General features: G+C 45.3%; 2 protein-coding genes and 1 long non-coding RNA gene across 7 annotated transcripts; 2 read left to right on the top strand and 1 right to left on the bottom strand.

Moving 5' to 3' along the window:
* Positions 1 to 20: 20 nt before the first annotated feature.
* On the top strand, positions 21 to 5,471 carry COIL (coilin). 2 transcript variants are annotated; one of them, XM_030506646.1, is made up of 7 exons: positions 21 to 319; positions 616 to 1,777; positions 2,117 to 2,203; positions 3,265 to 3,312; positions 3,876 to 3,951; positions 4,653 to 4,741; positions 5,252 to 5,471. In XM_030506646.1, the coding sequence occupies exons 1-7, from the start codon at positions 69 to 71 to the stop codon at positions 5,339 to 5,341; spliced, it is 1,803 nt and encodes a 600-aa protein (XP_030362506.1). In that variant the 5' UTR covers positions 21 to 68; the 3' UTR covers positions 5,342 to 5,471. The 2 variants fall into 2 exon arrangements, with proteins under 2 accessions (XP_030362506.1, XP_030362507.1); XM_030506647.1 differs by having other exon boundaries at positions 45 to 217.
* On the bottom strand, positions 2,050 to 8,824 carry LOC115616863. 2 transcript variants are annotated; one of them, XR_003994420.1, is made up of 6 exons: positions 8,590 to 8,824; positions 8,169 to 8,485; positions 7,425 to 7,533; positions 5,061 to 5,169; positions 3,848 to 4,199; positions 2,050 to 3,223 (listed from the first exon to the last, which is right to left on the bottom strand). It is a non-coding gene; the product is annotated as an uncharacterized LOC115616863 (long non-coding RNA). The 2 variants fall into 2 exon arrangements; XR_003994419.1 differs by lacking the exon at positions 8,590 to 8,824 and having other exon boundaries at positions 8,169 to 8,578.
* Positions 8,823 to 15,627, top strand: TRIM25 (tripartite motif containing 25). Of its 3 annotated transcripts, none has more exons than XM_030506644.1 (9): positions 8,823 to 9,538; positions 10,253 to 10,348; positions 10,807 to 11,040; positions 11,516 to 11,672; positions 12,322 to 12,384; positions 12,783 to 12,848; positions 13,517 to 13,543; positions 13,901 to 13,996; positions 14,684 to 15,627. In XM_030506644.1, exons 1-9 carry the CDS (start codon positions 8,963 to 8,965, stop codon positions 15,214 to 15,216), a joined length of 1,848 nt encoding a protein of 615 aa, XP_030362504.1. In that variant the 5' UTR covers positions 8,823 to 8,962; the 3' UTR covers positions 15,217 to 15,627. The 3 variants fall into 3 exon arrangements, with proteins under 3 accessions (XP_030362504.1, XP_030362503.1, XP_030362505.1); XM_030506643.1 differs by having other exon boundaries at positions 12,319 to 12,384; XM_030506645.1 differs by lacking the exon at positions 13,517 to 13,543 and having other exon boundaries at positions 12,319 to 12,384.
* Positions 15,628 to 17,665: the final 2,038 nt, after the last annotated feature.

Genomic DNA, 17,665 nt, shown 5'->3' with positions numbered 1-17,665 from the left:
CACTTGGCGCCGTCGCCCTTCTCGCACCGCCCCTCACCGTGCCCGGGCCCGCCTCCTTCCCTTCCAAGATGGCGGCGGCCGGCGGCGGCCCGGTGCGGCTGCGGCTGGTGTTTGACTACCCGCCGCCAGGCAGCCCGGGCTGCGCGCTGTGCTGGCTGCTGCTGGAGCCCGGCCGGGTGCGCCTCGTCACCGACCTCCTCAGCCTCATCCGACACAGGTTCGGCTTCAGCCGCCGGGCCCGCCTCAGCCTCTTCCTGGAGGGGGCGCTGCTGCCCCCCACCGAGAGCGCCCGCCTCGTGCGGGACAACGACTCGCTCCGGTACGGGGGGAGCGGAGCCGCGGCACCGGGGTCAGGGGGGAGGCCCCTCGCAGGCTTGGGACGGGACACGGACCGGGCCCGGCGGTGCCCTCCCGGGGTGAGCGGGAGCCCCGTTCCTCTAAGCCCGAGACACGTCGGATTGTCGGAGATGGGATGGACAGAGCCCAGGGGTTGGGAATCTCCGCAGGGATAGAGGGAGAGAGCGCCTCCAAGAGACAAGCCTACCCGAGCTGCTAATGAATGGGGGAAAGGTGTTAATTGTGCTGAACAGTGGCTGTTGTTTGGTTTTTTGACAGAGTAAAATTGGAAGAGATTGCTGCAGATGACTATGAAGAGATAGGTAGTGGCTTCTCGTATACACCAACGGAAGACAAAAAAAGGCATAGACAAAAGAAGGAAGAAGACTTCTCTATAAATGAAAAACACAGGCATAAAAGGGAAAAGAAAAAGAATAAACATAACTCTGAGTATCCCTCCTGTAGGGAAGAGACCTCTGTAGATATTTGGGACCCTCATAAAAAGCACAAGAAAAGAAAAAGAAAGGATGAAGTTAGTGAAAGAAATAGACTCACAGAAGGTAAGGAAGAGAGCTCTTCTGGCCAACCTAAAAAGCTTAAAAAAACAGAGAGGGAGAAGGAGTCGGCAACAAAAAAGAAGGATAAAAAGCAGACAAAGGCTGCTGCAGCAAAGGTGGATTTAGAACAGGCAAATCAGAGCTCACCTCGAAATTCTGGTAAAAATAACACAAAAAAACCAACACGGTTCAAAAAAAGGAGGGTGGCAGCTTCCCCTTCCTCCAGCACATCGTCTGACAGTGACAGCAGTGAGGTAAACGTAAAGCAAAATACATCTTCCCATAAACCTGTAGTGGCGACACTTCCCAAAGACAAATCCCAAACTGCTGCAAATGCTGATGCGAAAACTGTTGTTTCTAATAAAGTGACTGTAAAGCCCAACGCTGACAATTCCACTAAGACTGCAATTAGTAAAAATGCTAAAAAATCCCCATCCTCTAGTTCAGATTCTGACTCAAGTACAGAGGATGAGAAGGTGGCAGCAGCACACGACAGTACGGCAAAGGAAAAGCCACTGCCCAGCACCACCAAGGCTCCCAAAGCACAAACCTCCTCCTCAGAGTCTGAGAGTTCAGATTCAGAAACACTTGTTAAAAAATCTGCAGCAGACGCTGGACTGAGTAATTCCATAGCAAGGAATTGTACCAAACAGTTGCCAAACAGTATTCAAGGACCAGTTGCCAGCCCAGGGCGTGGAAGGGGGCATGGAACGGGAGAGGATAACTTCTGGAGAGGACCTAGGGGCCGTGGGTATCGTGGGATGATGAGGGGCCAAGGCCCTGGGAGAGGAACCAACCCGGGCTTCTTCTATAACTACAGCAGTGAAGGCCAGAAGCAGAGGCACTTAAATGAAGCTGCGACAAACACTTCTGTTCTTGTCCAGGTGAGTGACTTACACAGCCATAGGTCACCTTTCTCTTGCAGCTTTAACTATACAAAAGCTACATAGGATGAGAATAATTCATAGAAGCTCTAACAGATTAGTAGGATAAAGGTTGATCTTAACTTAGTAAGCCTGGTATTTACTGTATCTCCAGCAGCCTGAGAAGGTGTTTATGAAACAATATTTAAATGTTTGTATTATATCTCTCAAAACAAAGTACTTGGATACGTACCATAACTCTTCTCTGAACATCTTAGAATCCATACAGCATAAACTTTGTCTTCTGTTTTATTAATGCAGTAATTAAATCAGTAATTAAATTTACTGTTCGTTTCACAGAGTCCCGTGGAGGTCCCCAAGAGAGACTATAGTGTGTTACCTCTTCTTGCTGCTCCACCACAAGTGGGAGAAAGAATTGCCTTTAAGGTAAAGAACTTGTGAAATGCGCAATGTTAGTGGGCTAAAATTGTTTCATTTGGGCTATGGTAAGTTCTGCAGGGCACGCTACAGATCACACAGTCCTGACATCAAAAAGCTTACACCGAAGAACTTCATCCTGCATTGTTCTGGGACGTAACCCTTGAAGTATAAGAGTTTGGAAGGAGTCTTCATCCTACTTTTTTGTTCTTTTCTAAAAGTCTTGTTTTAAACTGAAGCAAATGGCTCAGCACAATTCTTGTGTCTAATGTTTGCAGGCATCTCTGAAAGCATTCACTTCTCTCTCACTGTCTTTCCAACCTAGTAGTTTCCCATATAACAAACTGTTATGGTTTCTGGTTTTGGCTCTAAAAACCTGTGTTTTAAGTCTGACTTTGACTTTTACAAAGATTTGGAGCATGTGAATGAGTTAAATGCATTTCTTTAGACTTCCTATATTTGTACAACATAAACAAAGAAATGTCTCCGCTGCCATTTCAGTGTGAATCTCCGTGTACGTTTGTACAGTGACTCTTAGCCAGCACATTAGTCAGCTCACAAATAACAGCATTTTCTCACTGCACCTTCACAAAGTCTCTTTACCATGGACATATTTTCAAAGTTTATGTTTAAATAGAAGGCCAGAAAGAAGCATGTTACCTCTCTCTTTCCAACATGCAAGGAAAGTCAGCATTAAAATTAGGTGCTATAAAAATGAAAGATACCTCTATGGTATTTCTCTGTAGCGTTTCTATAATATTATTACAAATTTTACCATATAAATAATTCCACTTCACTGCAAAATAAAAAAGTAAATTGAAATGAAATCACTGTGGTTGAGGAGACCAGGATCCATCTCCCTGATCTCCGCTCACAGCCTGACCTGAACGTAAATCCTTTGGAACTGTGAGTCCTGGAAGACTACCCGCGCCTGTGATCGGCATCAGGATCCAGGAGTGGGAGACTTGGTTCTTGCACTTTCCTCTTGTGAAGAAACCGTGTCTGGGTACACGTGGCATCATCAGGGATCTGGAAAAGTTGTAATTTGTTATTTGTGTTTCTTTCAACAGCGCTTGGAACTAACTGAAAATTACTGTCCTGAAGTTTCAGACTATAAGGTACTGGTTTCCTCCCTCCTTTAATTCACTCACAAAACTATTACAGGTGAGGTAAGGCTTAAATATTTTGAGGTTGTGCAGTGTTTTTCTTCTCATCTAATTGACTCCACAGGCTATTCCTGGTGCAGCAGTAAAACCAGAAACTCTAGAACCCAAAACTAGCTGAAAATTTGAGAGATGTAGACGTTATTAAAAAAAGCGTTATTAATGATCATTAATATTTCAAAAATGACCAAAAAATCAAGTAGAAGAATGTAGCTGTGTTTGAGTCTACTGCTGCCTGAAATCAAGGCAAATTCTTGAAACTGGTGCAAGTAAAACTTTGTAGCTACTTCAGGTAACTTGGTTAGTGGATAAATACTGGTTGAAACTACAGTGACCATGAATAACATCAGTTTATTGATGTCAGTAACTGCAGACTGCTGAGCTTTAATGCTCTGCAGGCTTTATACACAGAGCAAAACTTGACAGACAGAGCTTCCTCTAACTGTGATCAAGTACCGCAGTGGTTACCCAGTGCTGAAGTGTATCTTACCTGATTCTTTCTTTGTTGCTTTATGAAGGAGGGGAAAATCATCAGTTGGAATGCTGATAAAAAACAGATCGAGCTTGAGATCCTTTCGCCATCAGCAGGACAACGTATGTACCCTGGGACACCAAATGCTCGTTGTCACGTGCACCACTTGGAAAACAGCTAGTCCAAGGCACACTTCATGTTTTAGGAGTATTTCCAATTTCCTTGGGTTCTTCTTCAACACATCCCTCCCCCAAAAGTCTATTTAAATGGAGAAATTCAAACACTTGCTAGCTGTACTGAAGATGCTCATAGGTAATTTGTCCAGTCGGTGTGAGTGGTCAGTAACTCATCTCTGCTGGGGTTTCAGTTCCTGAAAAAAAAATTAAAATCATTATATGGAATTGCAGAGAAAATTATAGATTATAATAGTGATGTCAGTGAAGCCATTGTCTTCAGTGGATGTGGAACCGAGTCCCTGCAGTGACAAAGTGCACTTCAGAGACCTAAACTGTGAGTGTTTCTGAAACTGGATGTGGATACTGCAATTGCCATTTAGCCCAGAATTAATGAATTATCATCATTTGAGTGTTCTTCTCAAATTAGAAGCATATTGTTGATTAACTTTTTCATGCACATAGTCATATTAGACAGTTGCCTTTATTTCGGTGTGTAGTATTCAGTTCTACCTCAGATTTTCTTTTAAAATTATGAACCCAAACCCCCAACTTGAGTTAAAAAAAAAAGTTTGGATTAGCTTTCTAAATATGAAGACATTTAAACTTTTTTTGCTTAAAGTCAATGGAGCTGTTTGTTTGTTTTTAAGATGCAAAAGAGCCAGGGAAATTCGATCTGGTTTACCAGTCTGCAGATGGAGCAGAACTGATCGAGTACGCTGTTCCTCAGGATACAAAGGTTTGTGGGTGTCCTGTTTCAAAGCCTGTTCCAAGTTTTGTACAGCTGATACATGCCCTGCTTTATGACTCCGTTCATCCCAGTGAGGTTCCCTTTGGAAGAATGCAATAAAATGAATGGAAAAAAAAAGAATTGTTCTTTTCTAGCAAGAATGTGCATGATTACAAGATAAGAATCACTTCTGGGGTGTTCCTCAAGTAACAAGGTTCAAAAACAGTCATCAAACTATAACTTTTTGTTTTGGCTAATAAACAGTATCACATCTAGGTAGAGTATCACTTCTTACAAGGTTATTCATTTCAGGCACTGGTTTGCTTACCTGCACCTCTCTTTATGAGGACATCAGTCAGGTTGAGGTTCATCAAGAAGACTGATGAATCACAGGAAGGATCTTGTGATCTCTGTTCGGTCATGCTGCTGTTCCAAGTCTAGAACAAGCACAATGTAGGGTGAATTGCATCTGCCTGTCCAGCTTGTATGTGCTAAGTATTGACTGTATTTTGTTTTCAGATAACTGAAAGTTGGGATGCACTGATAGAGCCACGACTGATTGTTGAGCCTCCAGTTAACGGATCCAGCATCGAAAATGGAACAATCTGAAATGTGAACAGATGTAAATAATTGCCCGGACTGTCTTTGTGCCATGCTGCCTTCTAGTGCTGAGGGCAGCAGATGAACTGGTGGATATTTTTAATAAATGGTTCTAAAAAGAAGCTATGTCAAAAGGAAAGGAAACACTTTTTTCTTGAGATATGTTTTTATGTAATACAGGAATACTCTGGTTATTATAGGAAGTCTTTAATATAGATGTGTTGTTTTTTCCTCAATGGAAAACTTAATAACAGTTTTTATATCCTAATGCTGCGAGTTGCAGAACTGGAATGGTTTGATCAAAAAGATAAACACGACCTTGTGCTGTCAGTAACTGCATTTAGATGTCTGGATTTGGTTAGAGATGAATAACTGCGCACAGAGGTAGCTTGCTGTAAGGATAGCTAAAAACAACACTTAAAAATGAAATAGATGTTGTTGATGTGCACATCTCTGCAGCTGCAGAACATGATACACATGCCATGACCTTGCAGTTATTTACAGGGCTCTCCACAACATATGGGTTTCAAGGTTCTGTAATTCTGAGAGGTAGAGAAATGGTATCAGTAGTGTCAGAACCAGCAAAATATAACAGGAGTCCCTGGCAAAATCGTGTCCCGGTGTGTTAATCTGTGTAGGCTCTGAGACCTTGTTTGTTTGGTTTAAAGCAAACCCTTTTGCCCTTTAAATGTAGAAGTTTCTGTGCCACCCTCCCTCTTCCCAATAGCAGAATGGGTCGCCAGGCAGTGGCAGTGCACTTCACTGACGTGCAAGTGTGAGCACATCGAACCCATCACATCGTCATCTTGGCAAGTCTTACAGTTTGAGATGATCCCTGTCCCAGGGAGTTGACTCTTAAACAGAAGACATGGAAAAAAAAACCCAAAAGCCTAGATAGAAACACCTGGGAAATTGTCCCTCGTGGTTCAGCTGACACCTGCTCTGATTAGTGCGTGACTATATTCAAACATTGCACACCTTTGCATTGCCCCTATTAAAATCTCTTGGATGTGAAGGAATCACTTTTCTATCAGTAAAACTAATGTGTGTATTGCAGTTGTCTTTAGTTGCCATTATTTTGTGCCAGAATTTGGTTTTCAGAGCAATCACGTTCATGCGTGGCCATTCTTGCAAACTGGACAAAAAGCAAATTCCAGAAGCTTCAGCACAGTCATGCTGAGGCAGATGAGATTAATGGAAAGACTTCTTTTTTTTCCCCTAAAGGAAATCATTCATTTTGAATTCTGATGAAATTGCAAAAGCTAAATGCAGGGATTCCACAACAGTTGAGAGCAGGATTTGCCTCTTGTTCCATTGCCCACAATGTTTTGGCTACAAATTAAATGGGTAGAGTCCCTCTGGCTGTAAGGAAGAGATGATGCTTGAAAACAAACACACCCCCAAAAGAGGATGTTTTGAAGATAAAATCCTGAGGTTTATTTATCCATTGTTAGCAAGTTTGGGTGAAACTACTGCTTCAATGCACAATTTACATCAAATTGAGTGAAGTTCAGCCTGAAGGAGCTGGCTGAGCACCTGCCCTGTCACACCCATCCGCCCAAGGCCTAAATGGGGGAGATGCGGAAAAGGATGGAATGTGCACGTGAAGGAATTTGGAGCTACTTCTCATTTTGGTAGGAATATCATACCACTCTGCATATTATATCCAAAAAAGTCAAACAGTATCAGAAAACCCACCTCAGTGTTTGCTCTGCCATGTGTACACAAGAAACAATTTCTTCTGCTGTGCTTCCAACTTCCTGCTCAGGCTCCAAGTGGCACTTTGAACACCCAGTAAGTGGGCAAAGGGTTAGATTTAGTTCAGAACCACGTGAAGTAGTTCTCAAGGAATTGAAAGGAGGCAAAGAGAGCAGCAAGTTCAGTAGCTATCTAAATGGTAAAACACTAGTTTTTAATGCTAAGCATTGGTTTTTAGACTGCAGGAATGGTTGGGCTTACTCAGAACACAATTTCAAGCCCCCTTTAACAATGGAGAAGAATCGCTCATCTGAGCTCTAAACACCTCATGTTCTGCTCCAGAAGCAAAAGCTACCACTGTGAGGGTGTGTATTTACCTTTTACGTTCGCATACCTTTGTCTGCATCAGTGGGCACCAGGTGAGTGCTGCAGAGAATGCAGTGAGCGTGCTGAGCCTTTGGAAGAGGATAGTGGTGAAGCCCAGGAAGAAGTGCTTTGTTCACCTACAGAAGAATAACAATTGTAAACATTAACAGCTGCTTTTTGGTCACATCTCTGGTAACACACAGCTGGGTGAGAACCGTCCTTTGCAGTCACTGTCAGCCACCGCCTCACCAGCACCCTTGGGTGTTCCCATCTCCTCTGACAGCAGTTACAGAGTCCTGATCTGCATATCCCAACATGCTTACCCCAGCTAAGTGGAGCTGCACCCATCTAAAACTGCCAGCCTCCTGCAGATCACACACCAATCACTGAACTCTGCCTCCCCTCTGTTAACCCCAGCTCCAGTCAGCTCCTGTTGCCCTTCCTGCCCCATGACTAATAAGCTGTGAGTCAGAGTCCGGGACACCAACCCCTCCGTAGTTCACCCTGCAGGAGTGGAGCACATTATTGATGCAGGTAGAAGTCAACGTTCTATATATATGTATAACGTCATCTGTATGATGTAGGTTTTCAGTCACTGTTCAGATTTAATTTAATCTTCCAAACTAAGTGGCTAGGAGTTTCTTTCAAAGCACTACTTATAATGGACAAACCACCAATGCCCCTTTCAAGTGCTTTATATGATTCCTGAAGATTTTTTGAAGTCTCTGAGGGCTAATGCCAATGTAGAACCCCCACAACTGCCTGCTAATACCTTCTTTATGACATTAAAAGGAACATCAGCAGTTCTCCACGAGGTGTCTTTTGGCCACTGGAAATGTAGTTAAGAGCAGATGGCTTCCTCCCCTGAAGACCACCAGGCTCTGCTTAAATCGTTGGTGAAGGCTCACAGGCTTTGTGCCAGGCTGCTCCATTTCATCCACGGAGAAGTGTGTAAGGCACTGAAGAAGTCCCTGTGACACCAGAGAACAGGGCAGATGAAGGAGCATGAGGAGGCCACTGGAAGAATTTGGAGTCAGGATAGTTAAGACAGGAATAGCTGCACACACGGCTATTCAGCATCCCGTGTTCCTGTTAGAAACAGCAAGTATTCAACAGTTAGACCGAGGGGAAAAAGAGAAAAATTGAGCAAGTATCCTCCGCTAAGATGGTTTCCACATTCACAGTGCAGCGACCTGCGCGCTCTACAAACAACAGCTTGTTTGCTCTTCCCCAGCCCGGTACCCGCAGGAAGGCAGCCGGGGCTGGCGGCAGCTCGGCGCGGTGCACGGTGATCACACGTAGCAGCGGTGAACGAGGCCGCAGCCGTAGGGCTCTGCTGAAGGGACCCCGAAGGTCGAGAAGGGGGTGTGAAGGCAGCCGGGAGGAGCGCCCCGGGGCCGCGGTGAGGGGCGCCACCGCCTCTCGGGCGGGCGGGTCTCCGGCGGCGCCAAGGCGGGTCCGGGGCTGCCGTCCCTCCCGCCGGGGCGGGGACGGGCCGCTTACATACCGGGAAAGCCCCGGCCCAAGTTTCGTTTGTGTCGTCTCGGGATAGCGGCAGCCGCAGCGATGGCGGAGCCGAGAGTGTCGGCGCTGGAGAAGGAACCGGCGTGCGGCATGTGCTTCTCCCTCTTCGGCTGCCCCTTGACCTTGCCCTGCGGGCACTACTTCTGCATCTACTGCCTGGAGGTCGTCTGGGCCCAGATGTCGAAGAAATTCTGCTGCCCGGCGTGCAAGGCCACCTTCGAGGGCTACTCGCAGCTGCGGAAGAACACGGCGCCGTGCCCGGTGTTGGAGCAGCACCAGGACTGCACCGGGCCCGAGGAGGAGGAGGAGGAGGAGGAGGAGGAAGTGAGCACCGTTCGCTGCGACAGCTGCCTACAGGGACCCGCCGTGCGGACCTGCCTCACCTGCACCGCGTCCTTCTGCGCAGAGCACCTGCGGCCGCACCAGGACAGCCCGGCCTTCCGCGACCACCAGCTCTGCACGCCCCTGCACGACCTGCAGCAGCGCAAGTGCCCGCACCACAAGAAGCTCTTTGAGTTCTTCTGCAGCGAGCACGGCAGCTGCATCTGCTCCCTCTGCCTTCTCGGGCACAAGCTGTGCCACACCAGCCCCCTGGAGCTGGCCAAAGCCAACACCGAGGTGAGGGGTGGGGGCAGCCGGCTCCTTCCGGGGCTTGAGCACCCCCCGAGGGGCACCCTGGAGCTCCCCTCTGCTCCCCGAGGGCCTGGCGGGGCCCTGGGTGATGGTCATAGGCTGTGGAGTGCGGGGGGGGAGGCTGGACCACGACTTGGCAAACTATTATTGGCTCTCCAACGTGCGCTAGAGCGTCTCTTCAGTCGTTCCTTGTGTGTTCTTCCTCTCTCCAAGATGGTGCTCTGAGGGTCCGGGAAGGTGCTGTCACAGAGTTGATAGCCAGTTCCTGTCTTGGGCTGTGGTGAGGCCACCTCTGTGGGTGTCCCCAAAACGCTGAGGCCGTCTGCTGCTTGCTGCATGGGGGTCACTGCATGGCCTTACTGTGTATATTCTTAAGAAACAGAGAATTACAAAAGTAGCTGAGGGACAGCTCTAGCATGTAGATAAAAGCCCGGAGGAGGTTCTCCATGGAGTGGAAGGGCAGGAAACATGACCTTTGTGTCTTAGGGCACAGCTAAAAATCAGACGGTAGATGAGTGAAGCACGGCTGAAAAGTTTACATGGCCAAGGAGCAGTAGGTTTTAAACCAATAGTACTGAATGCTTACAATGGTGATTTAAAACTTCCTGTAAAAATGATTCTTAACCCGCTAAGCATGAGCCGCCAGAGCAGATGTGGCAAGTGCTTCTCTGAAATACTTTCTCATCTCTTCTGTTGCAGGCAGCGCTGAAGAAGAGACTCACGGAGCTACATAATCAGAATGAAAAAGCTGCTCAGGCAATGAACACCTTGAAAACAAACCAAGGCTATGCTGCTGTAAGTGGGTAGCTGTTCAAAATGCTGTCAGGTTGCTTGGCACACACTGGCGACTGCGTGTTGTTCATGCTTGTACTCTTGGGACAACGGCTGTAGTACTGAGATTGCATTGGCAGGAGGAGATGTTCCTGGGAAGGAACAGAAAAGAGGCATTTTGGCAGAGCCAGGCAGCTCCATGGGAGAGCACAGCACAGCCACATCCTGGTGTTGGTAACCACTCAATGGCACAGCCTGGCCACTGCGCCATGGCTGGGGTCTGGAGACCCAGAATTCTCCTCATTTGCGAGTAAAGGAGCTTTCTTTACAACCAACATAGAAATATGTAGGTTTTCTATTGCCTGTTTCAAGTAATTGAAGCCTATGTGTTCCTCAAGCCTTTCCTATAGTAGTAGTAAGCAGTACCTTGTACACAAACTGTGCTTCTGAAACCAGTGTCTGTCTGTTCTTGTCTGCTCCAGGAGACAATTTCCAGAAAGAAAGATTTGATCCTAAGTGAATTTTCAGAAATTAAAGCTTTAATTGAAGAAAGAGAAATTCAGATCTTGAAAATAGTTGCAGATGAAGAAAAAAGAGTTTCAAATAAGTTTGATTATATTTATGGCGTTCTGGAAAGTAAGAAGAATCAAACGCAGTCTCTCTCTGATCGGATTGAGATGGTACTGACTGAAGCTGATGACATTCTGTTTTTGAAGGTAATGTGTCTTTAAATGTAAATCCAATTCTTCGTGTTTCTAGAATGCAGAATAACAGAACCCTGCTGTGGTAGTCCTGCTCTCCAGAGCAGTTTCAAATGGTAATGCAGCTGTGTGCCAGAACCTGATGTTCTGAGATGTACTGAGAAGTACACACATACCCATGAAGGAGGGCTGAAATGGTGTCTGGTAACTTCCCCCAGTTCAGCCACCACTTCTGCTGTGAGCAGAGGGGCCAGAGGAGTGAGAGCTCATCCCCAGGAGCTGTTGCAGCTCTGTGCTGTGACACTGTCTGGTAGATCTTTCAGGTATCAGTTAAGAATCAATGCATGTGGGTTGCCGCTGAAATTTTGCCATGGGTTGTGTCTGGCTGAAGCCTTTGCTCCTTTGAGATGAATGCACAACCTCACCCCATTTAAAGTAACTTGGTTGTATTTTCCTATGTCTGCATGAGATCTACTGTTTGTCATTTCAGAGAGCGACAGCACTGCAACAAATATCAACAAAAGATGCTTTTGTTCCTGTGGTTGAAATAGACCAAAACTTGTTACATTCTTCTTACCAGTCTGCCATTAACCTTAAAGACACTGTGAAACTTTCAATGACTCCATCTAAGGAGAAAAAAGTGGAAGGTACTGTATCACTGGGCAAAGTGGCATTTTCTGCCTTGATTTTGAGCTCAAATGTGCGATCTTCCCCTTCCAATCTAAATATAACTAAAAAAACCCCACAAAAACCTAAAAAACCACCACAAAACCCAGTGCAGCAAATACATTTGGGTAATGTAAATTGTGTCTTCCAACTTCTGTGGTCTTCCATTTCCACACAAAACTGCTACAGTCTGGGCTAAACTGTGCCAGAAAAAATGTGCCAGTGTCTCTTCACTTTCATCTATAAGCTGATGAGTACTGTGGTACCCTGCACTTCTGGCACAGCTCAGCCTTTATTCCTTACAATAACTCATGCTTCTACTACGTAGCAGGGTTGGATGCAGTTAGGATGTGGATTTGAGGGGAGATATAAAACACAGTGATAAGACTGTGGTTACCCAACTGTAAAGGTGCTGCTTGTGTAAGTGTAGACCAAAGCCCTACTTACCAGGTTAAGCAAATGTATCTTTTGGACTGGGACGTGGGTGTCTTCTATGCAGTTTCCATCTCTGCCAAGCATCACTTAAGTTCTATTCACATAACTGAAAAATAAGATTGAAAAATGTCTTTGCTAATGCCTTACTGTTCCTGGCAGTACAAACCGTAATGTGAAATATCACTATCGCAGCAGAAGTAACACCTTGGAGAAATAAGGCCCCTCCCAACAAAAACATAAAGAAGCCTCTAGGACCACGTAAGTACTAAAGAACATCATCCCCTCCTAACTATGGTTTTACTATCAGATAAGAATTCAGGGAGTTACCCAAGAGCTGTTTGCTCTCGTGGTGAGGCAGTGATAATATGTAGTGAGCACTTTGTCAGAGGAAGGGGAGGGTGTTTGGGCAGTTTACTAATGGATGCCTTGTGAGCTGTAAAGCACAAGCTGCACGGATACAATGGTGCATTAGCCTTAGTGTGTGCCTGTGGTGGTGTCAGTGTGGGCTGTAAAGCAGAGCTTTACAGCCTCTGGCTCTGGCAGGGTTTTTTCCATTTGTACTAAACATCTGTTGGCTTGTTTGATGGGTTTGTATGTACTGAATCCTGCTTATGAGCTGCTCATGGTCTGTTTTTTTCCTTTCCTCCTGTCACAAGAGCATACTTACAAAGAGAAAATCCCTCAGCAGACTCAAGCCGCTTCGCCAGTGGAGGCAGATACCAGTAAGTGGTGATTAATAGCAGCCTTACTCAAACATTGTAATGGCCACGTCTTGCCTACAGTCTAAGGTTGGGTAGATGGAGATGGTCCTTGTGACAAGTTATACGGGGGCCTTCCAGTGTTGTTTTGTCCAGATACTGGTATTAATGTGGCACTCAGCCTGTTTGGAAGATACTCCATACTCTCCTTTTGAAGTAAATCCAAGTGTTAAGAAACTACTCTGTTACTTCCACTGAGCTCCTGACACATGGTCCTTCCCATTCACAAGTCCTGGGTGTGGAGCACTTGGCAGGGCCTGTTGGGGATGCTGGAGTTGAATGGACTCGTAGCTCTTGTTCCTGCACTAGAAATTCTGTTGCAAAAAGAAAAGGAATAGTCTATGTGCCTCATGAACAGACTTAGTACTACTTACCCTACCAGTCTGCATCCTGAGTTAGAGATGAAGCTCCTTCCAGGCTTATGAGCCTGTGAAATAGGAAGCAAATAGTAGGTTGTGCTTCATGTGTAGCTTTCCAGTATGGAAAACATGGCTTCAACATGCTGGACTGTCAGCTTTATCTACTGCATCAGCTTCACAAGAGCCATGATGATGGTGTTACAGCTGGCACAGTCTATCAGTGGCTTCTCAGTCTGGGTAGAACTCACAGTTCACTTTTTTCCCCCTCTACAGAGGAGAAAAAGAAACCTGCTAAAGTTGGTGAGTCCAAACTTTGAGCACACTTACTCTAATTTCCATTGACTGCTCTTACAATGGTGAGTAGATGGTCACTAGTATTGGCGTATTAAGCAAAAGTTCAACTCTTGCTCTGAGAGGGCTCTTACTAGTCGCTGTGAGAGCGATCAAGCACTGAAAGAGGTTGCCTGACAAGGGGGTTTTCAAAGCTTGACAAGGGATTGAGCAACCTCAGCTAATATTGAAGCTAATGCTATGTGGAGCAGGAGGCTAAACCACATAACCTCTAGAGGCCCACTCCAGCTGAGTGTGCCTGCGATGGTGTGTTAAACGTGCAGGGTTTCTTCCAGCTCCAAACTCTCTTTTCTTCTGTCGGCACAGCACCAGGCATAGGAATACCAAGTGCTCCAGCTGCTGTTCCAGTTAAAGAGCTTCTTGACATCTTTCTGAAGAAACCCAGAGAGGAGTTTTTGCAGTGTAAGACACCCAACGTTATGCTACTTAAAGAGGAGCTTTCTGCACCTACTGCACTGATGTTACCTGCCCTCTGTAGTTATCTGACAAAACCACTTTTGAAGGGTTTTGGTTAGCTTAATAGGTTATCAGCTGGTTGTTACAAATGAAAGAAATTTGTGGAGAAAAATGGGGCAGGAGGTTTCTAAGTGGTTTTTTTGCCAGGTGAATCAAATTTATCTTCAGTATTTGTGTATCTTTACAAAGGTAAATTAAGTTTTCTCAGTAATGGCTTTGGTTTTGCCCAGAACAACTGCATTAGGGTGGCCTAGAAACATGAGGTAACGCACTGGATTTTCCTTTGAAATGAAATGCAGGCTTTCACGTGAGCAAGCCATGATGGCTTGCTTAAGATACTGTACCTTTCACTGCCAGATCAGCAACCCCCTTCTTCTGCCACCATGTATTTGGGTGGCAAAGGAATCCCATGAGGATGCAGGAAGAAAGGAAACTTGCCCTCCATTTGCTCACTCTCTAACACAGAGTTGCAGTTGATCCCAGCAGCTATTACTGCGTCCCTAAGAACTGCCTGCACTGTGGAGGAGAGCAGAGCAGGGAGATAAACACACACAGGAACAAATGCCTAGGTAGGACAGTATGAATAAGAGTGCTTTGCTCTTCAGTACCTTCAAATGATTCATGTCATTGCAGATGCTGCTGACATCACGCTGGATTACAACACAGCTCATAACAAAGTGATTCTGTCTGACAGATACACCAAGATGTCTGTTTCAGACACCCCCCTGAAGTATAACGAGCACCCTCGGCGCTTCACTGATTGTTACCAAGTGCTGGGCGTCCAGTGCTTCAAGAGAGGCATCCACTACTGGGAAGTGGAAATGCAACAGAACAACTTCTGTGGCATTGGCATCTGCTACGGCAGCATGGAGCGGCATGGGCCGGAGAGCCGCCTGGGCCGGAACAGCAGTTCTTGGTGTATTGAGTGGTTTAATAGCAAAATATCATCCTGGCATAATGATGTTGAAAAGTGCTTACCCAGTACGAAGGCTACTAAGATTGGTGTGCTGCTCCACTGCGAGGCAGGGTTTGTGATTTTCACGGCTGTGGGGGAGAAACATAACTTGATCTATAAATACAAAATCAAGTTTACTGAAGCCGTGTACCCTGCCTTCTGGTTATTTTCCAGTGGCACTATTCTGACTCTCTGCCAAATGAAAGAATGAGGTCTCGTATCTTAATTGAGTTTGCCTAAGTACTTCCATGCAGATGGCCAGGCCTGTAGCAGCTTTTTGTATGTCTTAGTTTAAGAAATGAAAATTATTAGCTCTTCTAAGCAGTTTGGGAAATCTGCTGATTCTTCAGTCTGAATTGCTGAAGTATTTAGATAATGATTTAGTAAAATGATGATAGTAAAAACTGTGATGAAGGGTTTTGCAAAGACCTCGATTGTCCTTCTAAAAAGGTATGAATCGTTGTTAAAAGTCTTCAGTAGCTGCTGTGGCTCCTGTGGTTTGTTGTAAAGGACCTCAGAATTAATTTCTAGATCTAAATGTGTTTCACAGGTAGCAATAACCCCTTTGAGAAAGAAACAGGAAGAATTCCTTGACAAATTCAGATTCCAGGCTTTGAGGTAGGTCTCAGTGTTGCTGCCTTCTCTATCCTCAGACTGTTGTCCATAGTCAGGATTTGCAATACATGTGTTCTCGGTGTATGAATCCATGAGATGGTACAGGATGAGCTGTTAAAATAAGTTCAGGTCTTATGACATTAAGTTATAAAATCTCATCAGAAAGGAAATGCAGAGATTTTAGAGTTGATGGGTAAGAAATGGTGTCAGAATCACCAGGAAATATCATCAACATCAACTCAGAGACTGGGAATATGCCAGAGAGTCTTCAGGAAGACATCCTGCAGAGCAGTAGCATGTGCCTTGTGATAATCCAGTTTGCGGGATGAAGCATTCTGTCTCATGCTCTGATCCAGAACATGCTTCAGATCCTCACACTGATGGCTTTTCAGTTCTGGGGGTTTTCTGTGTGCTGAGGAGTTCAGGGAATGCTTTTTTGGCTTGCATAGGGAGCACAAATATGCTGTTCACTTAAAGCAGGGTCTCCTGTTGTGAAGCTTTCGCTCTTTGTGAGGTGGGATATTCTCTGCTAGTGTATCTTCAGTTGTTCAGATGGTAGAAACTGGATTTTCTACATGTTATTGCGACTGTGATTTGAGGAGCCTCAAGACAGTGTGCACGGTACCTAGAAAATGCTGTTTCTTCTCTGCATGAAGCCTGTGGGCAGACAAGTGAGTCTTCTGAAACACAGGGAATTAGCACAAAGGAGAATATACATCCATTCCCACTGGGATGGATTTTTAATTCTCCTGGTGTTCTTTGCTTTGGGTTGTGGTATGTCTTCAGAAGTCCTCATCATGTACAGAGGAATCTGCACATCTTACTTGCACCTTTAAAAGAATCAGTAGGCAAGCAAGGTATTTGGATCTCGTAGTTATTGGGCCTGTATCTTGTTGATGCCTCTGGACTTACTATGCTAGCTCTTACTTGTAACGTGAAGAACATGGAAGCTCACACAAGAGTCTTCCTGGACTTTGATTTGTGAGATTTCCCTTATGGGACTTGGTGAAACAGAACAGAAAGCTATTGCTGGTAGCTTGGAAGGGACTTGTTAGGAGGCTCAGAAGAACCTCTGTCTGTTTCACATTAGCTAAAGTGCTTTAGAGAGAGACTTGCAGGAATTCAGGCTTGGGGTCTCTATTTTTACTTGGTTTGTAAACTTTTAGTACTTTGTCAAGGATAGCAGGAGTCTGATGAGATGCTTCCTTTTGCCCATCCTTTCTTTGGCCAGAATAGGACATGGAATTGGTGGTGGACCTAAAAGTGCTACAGCTGCCTTTGGAGTTGTACTAACTCAAGGGTCTCAGCTTTCCAAAGCACACCCAGCACTAAAACTACCAAACTAAGCAGAACACTTCAAAAGGTGTGGAAGGAGGATGTGTCCTGCTAGTAGCCAGCAATGAATACAAAACTTTTTTCCCTGAACTTCCAGTTTTTCAGCAGTGAGGGACAAGAGCAGTTTCCTCTGAGAAATCCTGTCCCTTCAGCTGCTTGGCTGTGGCACAAGGCTGCAGATCCCTCAGCAGGGTGCTGGAAGAGCACTCTGTCCCCTTGGCCGTGAAGAAAAAAGTGCTCTGATGGTTTCTGCAGTGGAGAAAGTCCACATTTCCCATTGCTTGCTTCTTGACTTTAAAGGGGTGTTAATGTTAACCTCTAAGTCTATGAGCTTTCTTAGCCATAGTCTGGAGTAATACTCCAGCAAAGTTAAGAGCAGCTTTTATTCTGCTATGCTGGACAAGGTGGGATTCTTTAAATGTGGTCTCAGTGCATGACCAACAGCACATAACACACAAGGGGTTCTGGACTACCACAGGCAGTGAACCAAACCTGCCGCTGTATTCCTGATTCTCCTTTTTGTTTTCTTTGGTGCTGTGAATGACTGGAAATGATAGAACAAGGCTCTGTTGATTTGGAAAGAAATGAGAAATGCATAACTGAATCACTGCACTCCTGAAAACTCTGGTTAGCTTTGGATATCTTGCATATCTGGAAACTTTGGGGTGATTAACATTAGAAACATTCATGATAAATCACGAATGGTTCAA

This window comes from Strigops habroptila, chromosome 14 (genome assembly GCF_004027225.2).
Source record: "Strigops habroptila isolate Jane chromosome 14, bStrHab1.2.pri, whole genome shotgun sequence".
NCBI classification, from domain to species: Eukaryota; Metazoa; Chordata; class Aves; order Psittaciformes; family Psittacidae; genus Strigops; species Strigops habroptila.
Note: the sequence above shows the minus strand (reverse complement) of the source record. Positions and strands in the feature narration are given on the sequence as shown.

Coding starts and splice junctions, on each gene's coding strand:
- COIL (XM_030506646.1), top strand. CDS start 69: ATGGCGGCGGCCGGCGGCGGCCCGGTGCGGCTGCGGCTGGTGTTTGAC. Junction 320..615: donor CGGGACAACGACTCGCTCCG/GTACGGGGGGAG, acceptor GTTTTTTGACAG/AGTAAAATTGGAAGAGATTG. Junction 2,204..3,264: donor GAGAAAGAATTGCCTTTAAG/GTAAAGAACTTG, acceptor TTCTTTCAACAG/CGCTTGGAACTAACTGAAAA.
- TRIM25 (XM_030506643.1), top strand. CDS start 8,963: ATGGCGGAGCCGAGAGTGTCGGCGCTGGAGAAGGAACCGGCGTGCGGC. Junction 11,673..12,318: donor TAAGGAGAAAAAAGTGGAAG/GTACTGTATCAC, acceptor TCACTATCGCAG/CAGAAGTAACACCTTGGAGA. Junction 13,544..13,900: donor AAAGAAACCTGCTAAAGTTG/GTGAGTCCAAAC, acceptor CTGTCGGCACAG/CACCAGGCATAGGAATACCA.